This window comes from Micromys minutus (assembly GCF_963924665.1).
Source record: "Micromys minutus genome assembly, chromosome: X".
Lineage (NCBI taxonomy): Eukaryota > Metazoa > Chordata > Mammalia > Rodentia > Muridae > Micromys > Micromys minutus.
In genome coordinates, this window is record NC_137970.1 from 57787205 (window position 1) to 57806496 (window position 19292).

The following is a 19292-nucleotide window of genomic DNA, read 5'->3' on the forward strand; positions in this document are numbered from 1 at the left end:
GTAGGAGATCAATATATTGTAAAGCCATAGCTTATGCCTTACACCCTCTGAACCAATAATCTCAGGACAAAGTACCACCTGGTTTTGCTTGATAATGACATTAATCCTGGCATCTAGAACATTTTGCTATGTAAGTCAAAACCATGCAAAATTTGATAGCTTTACTTACAAATTTACAGTGGGGAGGTAGATGCCTTGAAATTAAGACACACAGCTGTCAACTAAATATCAGTATGAGAGCAGAAAACTCAGATTCAAATCATTTAGTTTTTGATATTTATACTCTTAAAGTAATGTTGGGTTTACTATTTTATAATAATCAATATACACTAAGTCATTCTCCTATTGAAGAATACTTATTAAGTTACAATCAGTACATGTACACATACAGAGCAGACTATAAACTAAGGAAAGCTTCTACAAGGAGCAGAAGTGCTAGATAGCAGGCTACCTGCACTTACTGTTCTAGCAGGTACACTACTATACAAAGTCTCTCCCATTGAGCTGCGACTCTAGCCCCATACACAAAATTCAAACATATATAAAAAAGATAGGTCACTATAGTGGAAAGGCATTGAAAAGTCTTTATTTTCTCTAAAAATTCTGTTACAGTGTGCAATTTATTATATATTCATGCCTTTTTAAATACATGAGAACTTTTACTGAGCAAAAGACAGATTAGATTATTCAATGCTAATAGCAGTACATTAAGTATTTGCAAGAATTTTTTTTTTTAATTTCTTTAAATGATTGCTACTACTAGGAACTAGATAACATACTAGGGCACAGAATTCTAGAAACCAACTTGTCAGAAGTTAATAATGATCAACAATTGGCATTGTAATTGTGGATATTATTTTAAAAAGGTCCACTGTTCTAGAACTTACCCATTACCATGGACATTTTATTATATAAAAATAGAAACTGACATTTAATATATATGTTTTCTTGGACAGGCACACCAACTAGAAAAATATACAAAAGCAACACAGGATTAGTTACTGGATCTTATCACTCAAATTAATAATACCATTTTTGGTTTCTAGAAACAGGCATGCATATTTAAATACTTTGAACAAACAAATAAACATTTTTTGATACCAGCAACTTCAAAATTTAAAATTACACAAGTGTTTGAATTATGTAAAACAGTAATTTTATTCATATGACTTTAGACATGGTTTTACAAACCTTAAGGTTTGTTGTTGGTGTTGTTTTGAACTTAACACAGTAAAAACATGTATTAAGCAATAATAAAGAAAACCCTTCAAATGTTTAGTATGACACTCTGAGGCAACGAGAAATAGATCTAATTGTCTACAATTTTGAAAACAGTTTTGTGATATTTTAGCCGTCGTTAATCATATTCAGGAGCTTTAAGCATTTTAACAATATATTTAGTAAATGATCTGGAAGAAACATTTTTTTTTTCTGATTGCATCCAAAGGATAAAACAGGATAGTGAATGAGCTGGGCCATGAAACAAAAAATAGTTTCTGTGTCCTACAATTAACACAGCTGCAATGTCCTAAAGGTGTCTAGTTATTCTAATTCTAAACCTATGTAGTCTAATAGTCTCCTTATATCAATGTGCATGCTGCACTTAGGAGGCCTTAACTCAGGATTATAACAAAGTATAACATTTTTACTTTTGCAACACAGCTGTGATTGCATTCCAACTTAACATTCTCATCTAAGAGAAACTTTCATATTGCTGGTATGGAGAGGCAGGACCAGTACCTGGTGCATTACTGATGCTTACCTGGCATTTAGTGCATGCCCTAGGTGAGCTTCAGGAAACAACAGCTGATGTAAGAGCTGAAGCTTTGTGACAAAGTAGGTTATAAAAGCGATTCTGTCCCTGATTTGTGTGACTGTATAAAAAGGAAAGGATACTCCAGAGAAGCAGAGGGCTGTACAGTGGGAGGAGCAGGCAGCCTGAGAGGAGCAGCCTGGGAGTCTGGGAAGATTTTCCCATTTTGTCAATCCAACTCAATTTGCAGGGGTCAGCAAGAGCTACATTCCTTGGATTTTTTCATTTTCTTAAGAATCTGTGCTATGAGCTTTACAATCTTCTCTGAAACCTGGACAGGTCAGGAACCAGCTGCACATGGAGAATTCTGTGCTTTTCACTGGAGCCATGGCTCCCTAACAGGAAGCACTGGGTTTAAATTATCTATTTACAGGTAGTTCTAGGTCCAAACTATTGCTCAAAGAAAGTAGACCATCAGAGCTTAGAGACATTTAAATATAGGCATTGCAAATAAGTTTTCTGTCAATAAATAGCCCTCATTTTTTCATGTAAAGTGTATATTACAGGCTACTCACTATTATGGTCTGTTCAGTCTTGATGGTTTAGTTGCCAGAAGAGGAATATGAATTTATAAAGTATTTCTAAGACTTCAAGAACCACCATTCCAAACAAGAAAGAATCACCATTGCATGTGTTATTAAAGAGTTTAAGAAACAGACTTGCATTAAAAATTTACTGCAATAAATATGACACTGTGATAATGAGGCTGGTTTGATATTTATCCACAGATCAAGTAACAGGAAAGTTCAAAAACAGTATTTTCCAGAAGATCCATTCTAAGACTGGAGCTGCACTGATCGCCATAACTGCTGTTATAGTAGACATACTGCTTCACTTGATATCTGAAGAAACCAAAGATAAGAAGTCAAACACTTTGCCTAATATTCTGAGCAACAGCTGTGATCAAATTAGTTCTGTGGATAAGAAGTTAGTGCTTCAGTTAACTTGACTTAGAACCATCCTATCCAAATGTTTGCTTGTATTCTTCTATTTCTTCATATTTGAATTTCAGTCAATGTGTATAAGATTTACATCCAAATCACTAATTACTAAGAAATTAAATTAGCAAAATGTCCAAATACCTTAGTACTAACATATTCAGATTTTAACATAGAAAATAAAACCAACTCCAAAGGTAGGCTTCTGGCCAGATCATGACAGTTTAGCTTTACTCTACCGCATTTATATATGCTTATATCTGTTATGTGATACCCAGATTGGAAATATAATTCAAATAACCAAAATAAGTATGTGAGCTGACTCTGCAGATGTGGCTTTCAACAAAAAAGATTCCAAGTGGCAAACAAATTTATGTGAACACCACATAATTATTAATGATGCATAGGATCCCTTTCACATCATAACTACTTTTCTAGGAATCAGTCCATTTATATATTTCACCTGCTAATCTCATAGGTTTGGTATGTAAAACAGGAAAGTTAATGTGCTTTATAAATGTTTCGTGTTTCTGGAAATACCCTCTTTGAAGAAAATTCCTTTTTGGATTCCTGGGACTCATTTCTTCTAATTTTCCCTAATAAATTGGTCGTTGCTTTTTAAAAGATTTCAAATATTCCTTCTATTAAGAAGACTGTGAAGGCAAGAGGAGTTTCCAAAATAGGATGTTAAAAGTCTGATGCATATCCACTATTCAGAGGGCTCCTCTTGATTTTCCAGGACTGTACTATCCTTGGGGGTCTCTGAGTTGGTTTCTGGTATGACACTGGATTCTGAAACTTCCTGTGAACTGTCTCCATCAAGAACAATATCTTCAGGATTTGGCGGAGCCGGACAGAAGTCTTCATTTGGACAGATTCGCTGGAAAAGAGTTTCCGCCTAGCCAAGGATGTAAGGACAAATTAATTTTTGGACATCAGCAGCCATACACACACACACACACACACACACACACACACTTGTGGTGTTATCTAAATAAAAAACAGTATCCTTAAAATTAATGTAATCAGGTTTTAACCAGTACATGTGACTGAGCTTAGCAGGACAATATAAGAGAATAAAAGAGCAAACATGATGCTAATGATAAGCAACTAATAAATGTGTCAGTGACAATAATTCAACTCAAGTTTGGCTAAAGGTTTGTGTCACAATAGAGAACCTCTACTCTTGGCAACTGGTGAGAAAGTGAAATTATAAGGTGGTAAAGAACATAATGGTTTCCTACACGGCTTCCAGTTTTTTCATAATGCACATACAAAGTCTTCTATTTGGCAAAATCGTGGCCATCTATGGTCCAAAAGTCCAACCTACACCATCTCTTGTTTTTGTAGATAAAGTTTTATTGGAACACAGTTCACATTGGTTTACCTACTATCTATAGCTGTTTTTCCCCCCTCTTTAATGGAAGAGTTGAAGAGCTGCAATAAAGAGTACACAAGCTTTACAACCTAAAATATTCAGCACCTAGTCACTGTCACCAGATGAGTTTAGTGGAAGGATAATAAAAACATTGTCTGTGTATCATGTGTGTGTATACAAGTGCCACAGCATACAGGTAGAGGCTAGTAACAACTTCCAGGAGTAGGTTCATTCCTTCAGACTTGGCTTCTAGGATTTAAGCTCAGGTTGTCATACTTTCATGGTAAGTACCTTTACCCATGGAGCCATTTTTTGCATTTACTGTTTCCAAGAACATATAAGACAGGTTACAAATCATAATAAAAGCTCAATTTTTGGAACAGAATACTTCAGGGTCCATAATTAGAAATAAGGTCAATGGTTCTAAACCCAAGTCCTGGAGAGCTATCATTTGTTTTGGGTACTTGATGATAGACAGAACTGGTGTCAGTATCAAGGCCAAAGAGGATTAGATGCACATTTGCATGGATATAGGATAATTCCCAGGTCTATAGCTGGGATAATAGCTATCAGGTCTTACACCTGATTTCAAAATGTCCCTCTGTGGTTCTCTTCTATCTAGAGCTCCCACTCACACACAATTATCTAACAATTAACCCAACTGATGATGTTGAAGCATAAAAAAAGGCCCCAAGCTCCACCTTCCTTTTGGTCCACTTCCCTACCTGGACCAGATCAGCAACCTGGCCAATACCTGCTTAAATGCTACAGCCTGTGAGCCTCCCAGGAGCTATGCTTTAAACAGGGCACAGGTGAGAATTTCGCCCAAACACCAAGGGAAACTGATTTACCCACACAGCCCAGCTGATGTGGGACCTATCCCCCAAACCCCTGAACTCCACCTTCCTTTTCTCCAAATTCCCCACTGGGAAAACCACTCAAATGCTACAGCCTGTGAGCCTCCCAGGAGAACCACAGTTACCAGGAGCACAGGAGGACTGCTCTAACCAGAGACACAAGAGGCACACATGAACTAGAGACAACAGTGTCGGCCTCCAAGGAGATAGGTTCTAACTCAGGCCACAGAGCTCTCTACCTGCCTCCAAAGAGGCCAGTTCCAATCAGAGATACCCAGAGAAGTTAACACCAGAGAGACCCAAATGGCTAGAGACAAGTGCAAGATCATAAGTGACAGAACCCAATGCAATTTGGCAACATCAGAACCCAGTTCTCTCACCATAGGAAGCCCTGGATAGCCTAACATGCATGAAAAGCAAGATAATGACCTAAAATCCTATCTAATAAAGATTATAAGAGGCATTTGAGGAAGATGTAAAGAACTCCCTTAAAGAAATATAGGGAAAACACAGGCAAACAGGTAGAAACTCTTAAGGAATAAACAAATAAATCCCTTATAGGAAAATACAATTAATCAGGTGAATGAACTGAACAAAGGGTCCAAGAACTAAAAATGGAAATAGAAACAAACAAACAAACACAAAGGGATGCAACCCCGGAAATGGAAAACTTAGGAAAGATCAAGAGCTACAGATGCAAGAATCACCAACAGAATACAAGACATAGAAGAGAGAATCTCAGGTGTAGAAGGTATCATAGAAAACATTGACATGTCAGTTAAAGAAAATAAAAAGTGCAAAAACTCCTAATCCAAAATATCCAGAAAATAAGGACACAATGAAAAGTTCAAACCTAAGAATAATAGAAATAGAAGAGGCTGAAGAATCCTGCTCAAAGTGCCATTTTTAACAAAATCATAGAAGAAAACTTCCCTAACCTAAAGAAAGAGATTGGCATAAATGTACAAGAAGCCTATAGAACACCAAATAGATTGGACCAAAAAATAAAATCCTCTTGTCACACAATAATCAAAGCACTAAATGCATAGAACAAACAAAAAATATTAAAAGCTTTAAGGGAAAAATGCCAAGTAACATATAAAGGCAGACTTATAAGAATAGCATTAGACTTCTCAACAGAGACATTAAAAGGCAGGGGATCCTGGACTGATGTCATCCAGACCTTAAGAGAACACAAATGCCATCCCAGGATACTATAACAAGAAAAACTCTCAAACATCATAGATAGAGAAACCAAGATATTCTCTGACAAAACCAAATTTAACCAATATCTCTCTACAAATCCAACCATACAGAGGGTACTGTAATGAAATCTCCAACACAAGAATGGTAACTACTTCCAAAAAAACACAAGACATCAAACATCTCACAAGAAACCCAAAAGAAGAGAATTGACACACATAATACCACTTGCAGCAACAAAACTAATAGGAACTAACAATTATCTGTCTTTAATATATCTCACCATCAATGGACTCAATTCTCCAATAAAAAGACACAGGCTACATAAATAGGATCCAGCATTTTGCTACATCCAAGAAATATACCTCAGCAACAAAGACAGACACCACCTCAAAGTAAAGGACTGGAAAAAAGAAGTTTTCCAATCAAATGGTCTCAAGAAATTGGCGTAGCCATTCTAATATCCAATAAAATAAACTTTCAACCAAAAGTTATCAATGAGATGGGGAAGGACACTTCATACTGATCAAAGCAAAAATCCACCCAGAGGAGGTCTCAATTCTGAACATCTATACACCAAATGCAAGGACACCTACATTCGTAAAAGAAATTTTGCTAAAGTTCAAAGCACATACTGAAACTCACACATTAATAGTGGAACACTTAAACACCCTACTCTCAGCAAAGAACATGTCGTTGAAACAAAAACTAAACACAGACACATTGATACTAACAAAAGTTGTGGAATCAAATGGTTTTAACAGATATCTACAGAACATTTGTTCCCCAAATAAAATAAAATGCCTTCTCTTTAGCACCTCATAGAACCTTCTCCAAAAATGCCATATAGCGTATAACAAGCCTTTAACACATTCAAAAGGATTGAAAGAATTCCAGGTGTTCTATCATATCAACATGGATTAATGTGACTTCAATAACAACAAAACCAGAAATCTCACATAAGATCAGGGAAGAAATAAAGAAAAAAATTCAAAGACTTTATAGAAGTCAATAAAAATGAAAGCATAAGATACCCAACCTTATGAGACACTATGAAAGCAGTGTTAAGAGGAAAATTTATAGTAGTAAGTGCCTTCATAAAGAAATTGAAGAGATATCATACTAGTAACAGAACAGCACATCTGAATGCTCTAGAACAGAAAGCAGCAAATACACCCAAGAGGAGTAGACAGTGGAAAATATTTAAACTTAGTGCTGAAACCAACCAATTAGAAACAAAGAGAATGTTACAAAGAATCAACAAAACCAAAAGCTGGTTATTTGAGAAAAAAAAAAACAAAGATAGATAAGCCCTTATCCAAACTAACTAAAGAGCAAAGAGACAACATCCAAATTAAAAAATCAGAAATGAAAGGGAGACATAACAACAGAAAATGAGGAAATTAAAAAAACCATCAGAACTTACTACAAAAGCCTGTATTGAACAAAACTGGAAAATCTAGTCTAGAAGAAATGGATGATTTTCTAGACAGATACCATGTGCCAAAGTTAAATCAGGACCAGAATAAATACCTGAAGAGTCCCATAACCTCTAATCAATAGAAGTAGTCATTAAAAACCCCCCAAACGGGGCTGGAGAGATAGCTCAGTCGTTAGGAGCACTGACTGCTCTTCCAGAGGTCCTGAGTTCAATTTCCAGCAACCACATGGTGGTTCACAACCATCTGTAATGGAATCTGATGCCTTCTTCTGGCCTGTCTGAAGACAATGATAGTGTACCCACACACACACACTCAATAAATAAATCTAAACAATCAAACAAAAGCTCTCCCAAACAAAAAAAAGTCTAGGGCCAGATGGTGGTGCAGAATTCTTCAAAGAAGAGCTAATAATAATACTCCGGACACTATTGCACAAAACAGAAACAGAAAGAACACTATCTAATTCATTCTATGAATCCACAATTACTCAGATACATAAGCCACACTGAGACCAGAAAGAAAACTTCAGGTCAATTTCACTCGTGAAGATTGATGCAAAAATATTCAATAAAATTGCAAACTAAATTCAAGATCGCATCAAAAGCATGAATTCCTCATCTCTCTGAGACTTTTTATTTTGAGGGGGCATTGTACTTTTGAAGGCTTCTACAACATCTAATGAGATGATCATGTGGGTTTCCCCCTTGAGTTTGTTTATATAGGATATTACATTGATGGGTTTTCATATATTGAACCATGTCTGGATGCCTGGGATGAAGTTTACTTGCTTGATCATGGTGATTGATGCTTTTGATGTTCCTGTCTGAAACAACTGCAGGAACAAAAATGAAGAGACCTGAAGGAAAGGTGACTTACCCAAATTGGGATCCATATAATGATAGGGGGGTTAACAAGACTTGAAACTATTACTGATGCTATAATGTGCTTAAAGACAGGAGCCTAGTATAGCTGCCCTCTGAGAGGCCCAACCAGCAGCTGACTGAGAAAGATGCAACTACTTAACACCCAACCACTGAACTGAAGTTGGGGACACCTATGGTTGAATTAGGGGAGTAATTGAAGAAGATCAAAGGAAGAACAAACCCATAGGAAGAAACCTAGCAGTCTCAACTAACAGTGTTGCATGTATTTTCTACACAGACAAAGCCACAATACTATTCTGAGAGCTTTCATGAATATCCTTATTCAGAAAGGAGAATTTGCCAATAGTTGATTGACATAACCATATGATGATATATTGGAATTAGCTCCATTTATCTGAACAAACTGGTAAGTTAAAAATATTATTGGTGTTCTTTAAAAAAGGCATATTTTTATCAAGTGATTATAACATACAGCATGTTAAGGAGCACACAAATGATCATTAAGGCTGTTTTCTTCATTATATTCAATATAACCTACAAAAGTTATCTTTTGTGATGCAAACTACTGTATAAGATTGCCCTTTAACTGTAATCTTCTAGTTTGCAGTATGTAGATCACAAAGGCCCTTGCATTATAACTCCTTTTGTATAATCAGGAAAAAAAAATCTCAGCCTAAGCTAATTGTATAAAAGCTTTATTTGAAAATTTAATCTTTTAAGAAAACTGGGTTACCAAAGTACAAATGAAGTTATTAACTTAAGTTGCCAATGAAAATCCCCAGCCATGGGCAAGAGTTGTAATTCTCTGCTTGTTTGACATCATTTAAGGCCTAGAATGATTTTCTACAACCAACATTAGACTCTAAAGATGAAATATAAAATATTATGACAAAAGTCTGGACCATTGTTCATAGCACTACTGCTCTGACTACAAAAAAAAAAAAAAAAAAAAAACCTGTAAAAATCAAATAAAGTCATTTAGTATGAAAAGATTCTAGCTACTGGTGGAAATATAATTGAATCCAATTCACCTGTGGTCTTATAGTCATCCCCTCCCCAATACACCTCAGGGCACTGCAGAAGAGGGGGTGAAAAGAAGATGGGGCAAATGGCTGTGAAACACTATCTTGCAAGTAAGAAAGACACAGTCATGAGAACCATCAACTCACAGCAGCTGTGTTCACAGAAGTTGGGTCCTCACAACTGTCAGAAAGAAAATGGGACCACAGTGCTGAACTACTGCAGAAAGGTATCTTGTTTTATATCCAGTGGTCTGTGCTCTCAACATTAGTTTAAAAAAAAGAGTCACATATTTGTCCCTAATAAAACTATATGAGGGCATTTAATAAAATCAAAACTAGTAAATTGGGGGATGAGAATTTTAGTGTGTGTGTGTGTGTGTGTGTGTGTGTGTGTGTGTGTGTGTGTGTGTGTGTGTGATTACTGACAGGTTGGCAAGAGAATTGCAATAAAGAGTAACCAGAATACACAATGTACATACATGAAGTTACAAAAGAACAGAAGTTACAATAAATACAAAAACAGTATTAAACTATCTACTTGTTGATTCAAAAATAGATGTTCCAAAAGCATCTGAGAAAAGTATAGATGCCTGTCTCAAAGCACAACTTCTATTCTTCCTATCCAGATAAAAAATGTGTATTCTAATATGCCCCACGAATCTTCTGCTTAATGGAATCGTAGTGTGCTTTTGGCCCCTACAATAAACATGTACTTTTTCACAGCTCTACCTAGGACTAGCACGCTTAGATTTAACATACTCCTTGGAAACTATAACAGAAACTTTGAGCTCTGAGCTTTGAGTTCAAACTAGCACTAGTTTAAGTCAAAACATCATTATATTAATTATGTAAAATTAAATAAAATATTTTTTTCCAAAATTAAGAAGTGCATCAGACTACTGTAAAATTATATCTTATGTACTTTACTAATTATATCCTAGAAATGGCTAAGGAGGATACCATCTATGTTTTCAAAATATGCACCAATAATCTAACTGTTTATATTAGAATATTTAAAAATACCGGCACTTAAAACTTATTTTAAGAACACATATTTCTAACAACTTTATTCTTTATTCTCACAGTACTACTCATAAATAAGTCTTTAAAATTCCTTTTATAATTAAAGGATGTGAGATATCTGATAAAGTATATTTAAGATACCACTGCAGTTCACAGTAGTTCTTTTCCCCCCTTCTAGAAGCACACTCACCCCCATCTATCCCAGCCTATCAGTTTTTTAATGCAAAACTGAGAAATGCCAAAGCCTTACCTGTTTGACTGCATTATCATTTCCTAGGCCACAGTCCGGGCCAGAGCACACATAGACATTGGATGGTAAATCATTGTAACAATCTCTGCTGATATCTGAAGAGTCTCTCATATTGAAGTAGAGTGCCCATAGAATTCTTGGCTTTTCAACCTGTTCATTTTCTAATGGTAGAAATAAATTTTATTACATTGAACAAAATAATTTACTCTACTATGTGACTAAATACCAATAAAGCCATAATTAGACATTATAGTAAATAAGAAATTTAATATAAGCACTTAGGGAATGTGAACATACAAACTTTAAGGTAAGTATACAGTGTTTCAAACAATGAACATGTTTTAAATCCAGTACAAGTTAGATTTTAGAAAATATTTTGAAAGCTTGGCAAGATGGTTCAGCAGGTTAAGACATTGATTACCAAGCCTGAAGCCTGATGTGCAGTCCTCTGACCAAACGTGCAGTGTTGCATGCACACGCACACACGATCATATGAACACAACCAAGTGTTCCAGTTCCTATACTCATAGCCACCCTTAAATTATCTCAAGGTGAAAAGATCACATAAGTCATGTTTTACATAGAAAAATAACTTAATATATTATATAGTAACTTCATACATATGAGATATTAATTATGTTAAAAAGACATTATTTAGAATAAGCAAACACACAGTGAATAAAGGGAATTAATGGTTATTCAGAAGTCAGGAAGAGGGATTGAGGACAAAGGTCAGGTGGCTGTTGATGGGTATGGAGTTTCTTTGGCAGAGGCCAGACGTAGAAACATTTTATATTTCTTTCTAAGATTTTTAGTTAGTTCTGTGAATATACCTTTTAAAACTTGGAGTTTTCACCTGAAATGTGGAAATTTTATAGTATATCAATCATTCCTCTAAAATAGCATATGTAGAATTTAAAATGATATATTCTAATTCTCATTCTAAAGCAGCATGTTATTGAATCAGAAAATTAATGGGAACCAATAAGCAAAAGACAATTAGCAAAAAATGAGGCCCGAAAGGTTGAATGTCATTTTGGGTACAAGTTCTCTCATTTAACAGCAGACTTCCATTATGTGAGATGGTAAGGACAGAAGGTCTGGGGGACATATAGGCAGAAAAGACTTAGTTTTGATTCTCCTGTTTTTAAAATTTTCCCCTAATACAAAGCCTGGTACACAAAAGACATTCACTAAGTGATTTATGAATTGATTTTAGTCCTATTCTCAATAATCAAAATATCAAGTGTTTAGGTTCCAGTCTTGTAAGCCTCAATTCTTACAGCCTATTTCTTTTTTAAAAATGTTTTTATTAGATACTCTCTGTATTTACATGTGAAATGTTATCCCCTTCCCCCACCCCGCTCCCATCCCTCTTTCCCCTCCACTTGCCTATTTCTTATTATAGTGATGATCATTTCTCTGCCTCTTTTCTTGTAAAATGTTATAATTAAATTATCATTCTTGAAGAAGACAACATTGCTTTTAAGCTCTCCAGCCCAACCCTGTCACAAACTCAAATTCTGCATAATCATAATACAAAAATGTTTTCAACAATAGTCCAAGTCTGTAAGACACAGTAAGAAACATAAAGAAAAATGCTAATGGTATAATTAATTATCCAATTACTGTTCTTACTGAATTAGGAAATGATATAAAATGACTTTTAGCTAAATATGTTATTAAGTTAACCAGAATTCCATAATCTCCAGGATAAATACATTCTATTTAACATAAAATATCTCTACTGTACAAAGAGCAAATGCCATTTCTCGTTTGTCCTGGACAAATCATAACTGTTAGTGGGAAAAGATAAAAGACTGAGTGAAAGGGGTGATCTTCTATGGAGTCTTATTTTTATTTAACTTTTAAGATAATTATTTATGTGGACAGATAAGTGTTTTGGCTGCATATATGTCTGTGTACCATGTACATGCATGTGTCTTAGGAAGCTAAAAGGGGGCATGTAGTCTCCCAAGAACTGAGTTACAGACAACAGTGAGTTGTCATATAGGTGCTAGGAATTTAAGCTAGGTACTTAGGAAGAGTACCTAACCACTGAGGCCTCTCTCCAGCTCCAAGGGATCTCTTTCTGATGCTAAGATTTGAGTCTTAAGTACCACTAATTCATGGAGGTGCATAGTAAGTGGCAAAACAATGCAACACACTGATATGTTGCAGCTAAAATCATGTGGTTTTTTATTAAACTGACTGGTTCACTAAACTGTGAGAATTTACTTATAAACACCACCTACAATTCATTCATAAAATATTGTGGGGAAATGCCACCTAAATGTGGCATCAAACACTGTAGCAAGGGAGTAAGTAGAAGGTCTTAACGGGGCCCAGGGCATGTCTAGGTATATATTAGGTGAGCCTATCTTGTAGTTCATAAATGTTCTCTGTCTCAGAGGACAGCTTTCATTCAATACAAGATGGTGCAAATGAATAGTCCAATAGACTTTAGGAAAGAGATTTCACAAAGGTTAAAGCTTTGACAAAAACTATGAGGAAAGTGAAAATTGACATAGCCTGAAGATCAATGGTCTGGATATAAGGGAGCCATCAAGGTTTGACCTAAGAACCTTCCAAGATACAAGTAATTGCTTCATCTTTCTTGGGGGTCAGCTGGCGGCAGAAAGAGAAAAAGCTTGAAAAATAATATGCACTCTGAAGTAAATAATTGTCAAAACTATTAAAGCTGCTGAGCAATAGCTCATTTCAATCAGCCAGATGATATGATAGACAAGAAGTAATTGGTGAAACAAAGCAAGATTTTGTTAAACAAGAGTATGCACTAAATAAAACACGTAATATAGAAAAGTCCTGACGGCAAACAAAATCAAAGCATAAAATGTTTAGTGTGCATGCCATGAGTAAGGAGCAAGTAAGCTAATTCAGTTAAGTGTCTTCAGCCCTGGAACACATAAAAGTGAAATAAAAAAAATAAGAAATTAAGATATGGCATTGGAATTCCTGACATATGTATTTAATACCCCTAAAAACACCAAATGCATGTATTATGAAGGAAATTTGTTTTTAGGGAAGTACTGCTGTTTGAGATAGAAATGACTACAATAGAATGAGAGGCAGCCCAGATGATGCTGTGATAATGCTACATTCTAGACATTTAAAAATACTGTACTAACAAAATGCCGGTTTACCTTGTATTGAAAAGTCTTCTATTCCTGGGTAAAATAAGTAATTAGGGAAGTTCTGCCACTGAGACTCACATACCACTTACATAAACACCTCTCAGTGTTTACAAGGGTATTTTAGACTGCAAGGAAATGAATTGTAAGCAATCACCTCATTTTCTAATGTACAGAATGAGGCTCATTAAGCATAAAATATATGATATTTCAAGGTATTTGATGTGCTTAAAGGAGTCTGGTGGTTGGGTAAGTGTACTATTATTCCTTTGGAGAGGGCAGTTCTGATGAGCTCTGGCCAATACTCATGAACTGAAAAGGTAAGAAAGACAGGGAGTCTAGAAGCTTTCTACAATTCTCCACATACACATTCAACCAGTCTTATGGTGGTAAAGAATATCATCCTTTGCATGAAATGAACTTCCTTGTAAGGTGACTAGGCTGATCTTCATAAAGGCTGATGATACAAAACACCATGTAGAATGTAGAACTTAAATATAAAAGAACAAAGCAAAAAAGCGAAAAACAAAATAATGTAGCATTATTATGTGTTTCAGCAAAAATATTTATAATACTTAAACCACAAAGTTTCAGATGACTGACAAATAATCAAAACACAAAAAAAGCCTGGGAAAACTCAAGCTTTTGTGAGAAGACTGTGGTTTAATGCATTAAAAGTTCATATTGCTCATAAAGTCCTTCTTCTTTATTTAGGCAGGAAGATGAATTGAGTTCTTTTCTGCAGGTGACTTTGCCTCTTTGACCTGCCATGGCCCAGTGCTCAGTTTATCTGGTGATTCATTTTCAATAACTCCAACAGTATTTGTTCTGACATTTTAATTAAAATATGACCACTACCTCATCCTGATGATAAAAAGGCCCATGTGTCAGTGAAAACTAGCTTTGCAGTGCCTCAGTGCACCTGAGGACCCCTCTGGCATAGTTCTTGCTAAAAGATTTCACTTGTGTGTTCCAAAGAATACATCATTTCAAACTGGGATCATTTTAAGCATTAGGATTAATCTTAAAAATCTAAAATGTTTAGTGGATGTCAGTTAATGAACATGTAATTTCCGTCAGCTTGATTTTGCAAACCAGAAAATTAAATGCATTTAGAAAGTGAAGAATAATTATATGTTTAGTGTATTATTTGGCACAGTCACAAACTGAAATTACAACTGAGACAGTATGAACTATTTCAGAAATGAAAACAGTATTTATGGTTCTTATGAACAAGTTACAGATGTAGTTAAAATCTAAACATAAAACTATGATTTTATATTAGGTCTAGAAATATAGTAGTGTATTTATTATAACTTTACAATAAAATTTTTAACAGTAACTCAAACACATTATATTTTCACAATAAAAATATATACAAATAAACTAATTATAAACCGAAGTGAAGTTTTTAGATTGAAGGAATTTGTTCACCTGGGAATTTCATAAATTACATTTACATTAGCAGCTATAAGTGGAATACGTTGGTTTATATGTTTAGGCTCCACTCTGTAACACTCTGCATTAAGAAGGTAGACAAAACACAGGAGATTAAAATAAATAGAATCATTAAGGGTAAGCACCAATGGCTGGCTATCTGAATAAATGGATCATTTAAAGAAAATGTCAGTGGAAGAACGGAAGACAGTGAAAGGATTCAAGTAAACCTGAAAATGCTGATAAGAAAGTTATCTTCACTTCCCATATGTAAAGATGGTCTCTCAGACTATATTTTTAATCACATACATGAAGAAGATCTGTCGGGTAATATTCTTGATCACTCACATACTATATATATGATATTTGTTTCTCTCAGAACTACTAGTTCGCTACCAGTCTTTATGGGAGAGGGGAATGATTTTTAAAAATTCAAAGTGGAAAAACATTCTTTATTAGAAGGAAACACATATAGAGAGAGCTCTTTGTAGAGCTAAAAGTAGCATTTAAAGACAATTATCTAGTCATCAGGAATTATATATTTGCCAATGAACATTGGCACATTTAAGATCTTCTGAAAGTTAAATAAAATTATTTTATAAGTAAAACTTCATGAAAAACATGACTTTTTCATAAAATCCCATAAAATAAATACAATTATAAAAAGTGCCTGTAATCCTACCAAAATTGAGAGAATTTCTAACAGTCTTTCTTTTTTTTCCCCAGGGCATGTAAGAACACATGCTTATAAGTGCATATTTTGACAATTGTGGGGGTTTTGTCTATATGTGTTGATTTTCATTAAAAATAAGGACATTAAAGAATAAACATTTCTGTTATTTATGCAGTGACTGTGTTCAAACTAATTTTTAGTAATTAAGTATGTGAATAATGGCTGAGTAGTAGTGTTTAGTTTAGTTTCCATTCATGTGAAATCTAAGGGGAATACATGTTACATTAACTTTCCATCACAAATAATCCATTTTCATACCTGCTTCTATTTCTGTATATGGAGTGAACAATTTCTCGACTACTCGTTCTAAATCTTCTCTTGCTGTTTTAGAAGACGTGCAAGTCAAATGTACCAAATCTGGAAAAGACAAAACAAAACCTCCTGACTTGCTGTTCATTATAACTGTTTTATTCATATTCAAAGCACTATCATGCACAGTAGTGATTAGGAAAATCATGGCTCTCTGTCCAATGAATTTACAATCTAGTAATGAGGGGATAGTAAAAATCACTATTATTATGTTATACAAAAATTAAATGTATATGAATGAAAGTTACAAAAAAAATCACACTAAGACCCAACATTAGTAGCAGCTAAAGCTAATTTTGAAGCTTAAAAAATTATTTGTATAAAATTCAGTTAATTAAAACTCAAAAAAGTCATTTGTACATGCATGCCCATGTACACACACACACACACACACACACACACACACACACACACACACACACACACGAGGACTGGTGAAATACACTTGGTCAATAATCATCTATTTCATAAACCTTTTTGGGGAATACTGCTGCCTTATAGTTTGAATCATAAAATTCTTCAAAGTCATAAAATGGCATCAAAAAATCTATTTGCAGAAATTATAAAATACTTATTTTTGCATGTACAGATTCATGTTGCTTACAGTTGATTAATGTTTAGGTTAGAGAATGTAATATACACAAAAATACCTGTGAAAAGGAGGAATTAGTGTACATCTGAAGGCATAAAGAGAGAGAGAGTCTTATATACTGGAAGATAGAAGTGTGGACAGGGATAAAATAACAGCAAAAAAGAGTACCAAGAAGTTTTTGTAATACACAACATAAATATATATATTTATATAATATATATATATTTCTTCTTTAAGAGTTTATTTATTTTTGAACTGTAGAACTTTTAAAAGCCCTGGAAAAATATTTTGAATTTTATAATGAAAGCCCAAATCAAAACTCATCATTAAATTTCATTCTGTATCTGCAGATCCAGAAATTGTACTATAGATGCACACTAGAACTTTACTCAGCCACAAAAAAATAACCAAATATTCTGATCTATAAGAAATTTGATGGAATTTGCTATGCCAAACAAAGTAAATCACACTTAAAAGACAAACATCTCGAGAATTAAGTGCATCTTCTCCCACTGTGGTCTGACAAGGCAGACCTCTTCTATATTTATGCCAGGGGGCTTGGACCAGATCTGTATGCTCCTGATTGGTGGCACAATCTCTGGGATCATGGTTAGCTGAGACTGCTGGTCTTCCTATGGGGCTGATTTCCCTTTCAGTTTCTTCAATCCTTCCCCCAATTAAACCATAGGGGTCTCAACTTTAGTCCAATATTTGGGTGTAAGGATATGCTTCTGTCTCCGTCACCTGCTGGTAGGGCCTCTGGGAGGGGGCCTGGGGGCATCTTCTCAGAGCCAAGAGGGAGAAGAAATGGAGTGAAGAACTGTGGGATGAGAAACTGTGGGATGGGGGACTGAGAAGGGGGACAATGGCTAGAATGTAAATCATCATCAACATTATCATTATATTTTTTTCATAAGTGGAATTTCAGAGGAAAGGGCATAAAAACTAAAGTGGGAGTCAGTATTTAGGCTCTAAGGAGGAAAGGGAGATGGAAACACTAAGAGCGGTGGGTATATGAAAATTATCAAAGCACATTGCATGAATATATGCCTATGTTACAGTGAAATCTGTTCCCTTGTATAATAATAAAAAAATCAATTCCACATGTAAATGACATGAAATATCTGTGAATAAGATGGGGAACTCTGTATGTATCTGTCTGTGAGAGAATGTGTGATGTGTATGTGTGGAGGGGGAGGTGAGCTTCTCTGTGAGGATGGGTTGAGGCCAGAGGCTGCCGCCCAGATGTCTTCCTCAATAGGACTGGACTTTCTTTTCTGAGACAATATTATACTGAAGCTCTGGGTTTCATCTAGAATGGATTACCAACCAGCCCTAGGGATCTGTCTCTGGCTCTCAGCACTGAAGTGTGGGGCTCTGCAGGACTTTTAATTTTTCCCACGAGTTGTAGGGATGCAAATTCAAGTCCTCATGTTTAAATAAGCACTTTACTCAGAGTATCTTTCAAGCCCATGGGGAGTTTTAAACATGAAAAAAAGTTTCTGGTTTACCAAAGAAAGTCATATTACAGGTTAGTTTATGGATTATAAGTTTTCCTGTATTAGACACTTTGATTGTTAAGATTGTTAATTTAAATTAGGATTATTTTTGAAATTAAATTATCCATTTTATACCTCATGAGTCCTTTGCAAGGATAAGATTTAGAAACAACCTTTCTCTGTTTCTTAAAACTTTTAATCAGTGTTTCATGAACATTTGTTGCTAATAAAATTTTCTTCTCATGAGCAGGCATTAATTTTACTACTGTTTAAGAGGCGTGTATACACACCAATGCACCTACATATACACTTATCATATGAGTAAAATATAACAGGCTTCTATGTGAATGCAGGGAACTAAACTACCAAGACAGAAGCAAATAAAGTACAAAGAGATCTTAGCATCTTCAAATTAAAATGTTAAGAAATACTCACAAAATTATTATAAGATACAATTCTAAAATTCTTTTTGAATTTTAAAAATCCTAGAACTGTTTATAATACATGTATTATGATTCTATAATTACTGTATGCATGTTATAAGTGTTATTTTATTCCACTCATAACAACAGTATCATCTTCTAATTGAAAAAACACACAGATGGTAAAATGAAGCAAATTTCCCAAGAAAGAAGAAATGGGACTGTGTTGGATCGTACCAGGTTATAGCTGGTGGACCAACTCCCTTCTCTACTCTTATGAAAACATATAAGCATGATTGTCACCATCTATAGAAAACACATACAGTCATTAAGACAAC

At 34.9% G+C, this 19292-nt stretch overlaps 1 protein-coding gene across 1 annotated transcript in view; it reads right to left on the bottom strand.

The window, feature by feature from the left end:
* Positions 1-614: 614 nt before the first annotated feature.
* CHM (CHM Rab escort protein) overlaps positions 615-19292 on the bottom strand; it is a 130005-nt gene continuing 111327 nt past the window's right edge. The window contains exons 13-15 of the mRNA XM_080910309.1: positions 16391-16489; positions 10811-10971; positions 615-3649 (exon numbers count right to left, since the gene is read on the bottom strand). Of these exons, the coding sequence (XP_080766435.1) occupies positions 3461-3649; positions 10811-10971; positions 16391-16489 (449 nt within the window). The 3' untranslated portion in view covers positions 615-3460. The remainder of the gene's footprint in view (positions 3650-10810; positions 10972-16390; positions 16490-19292) is intronic.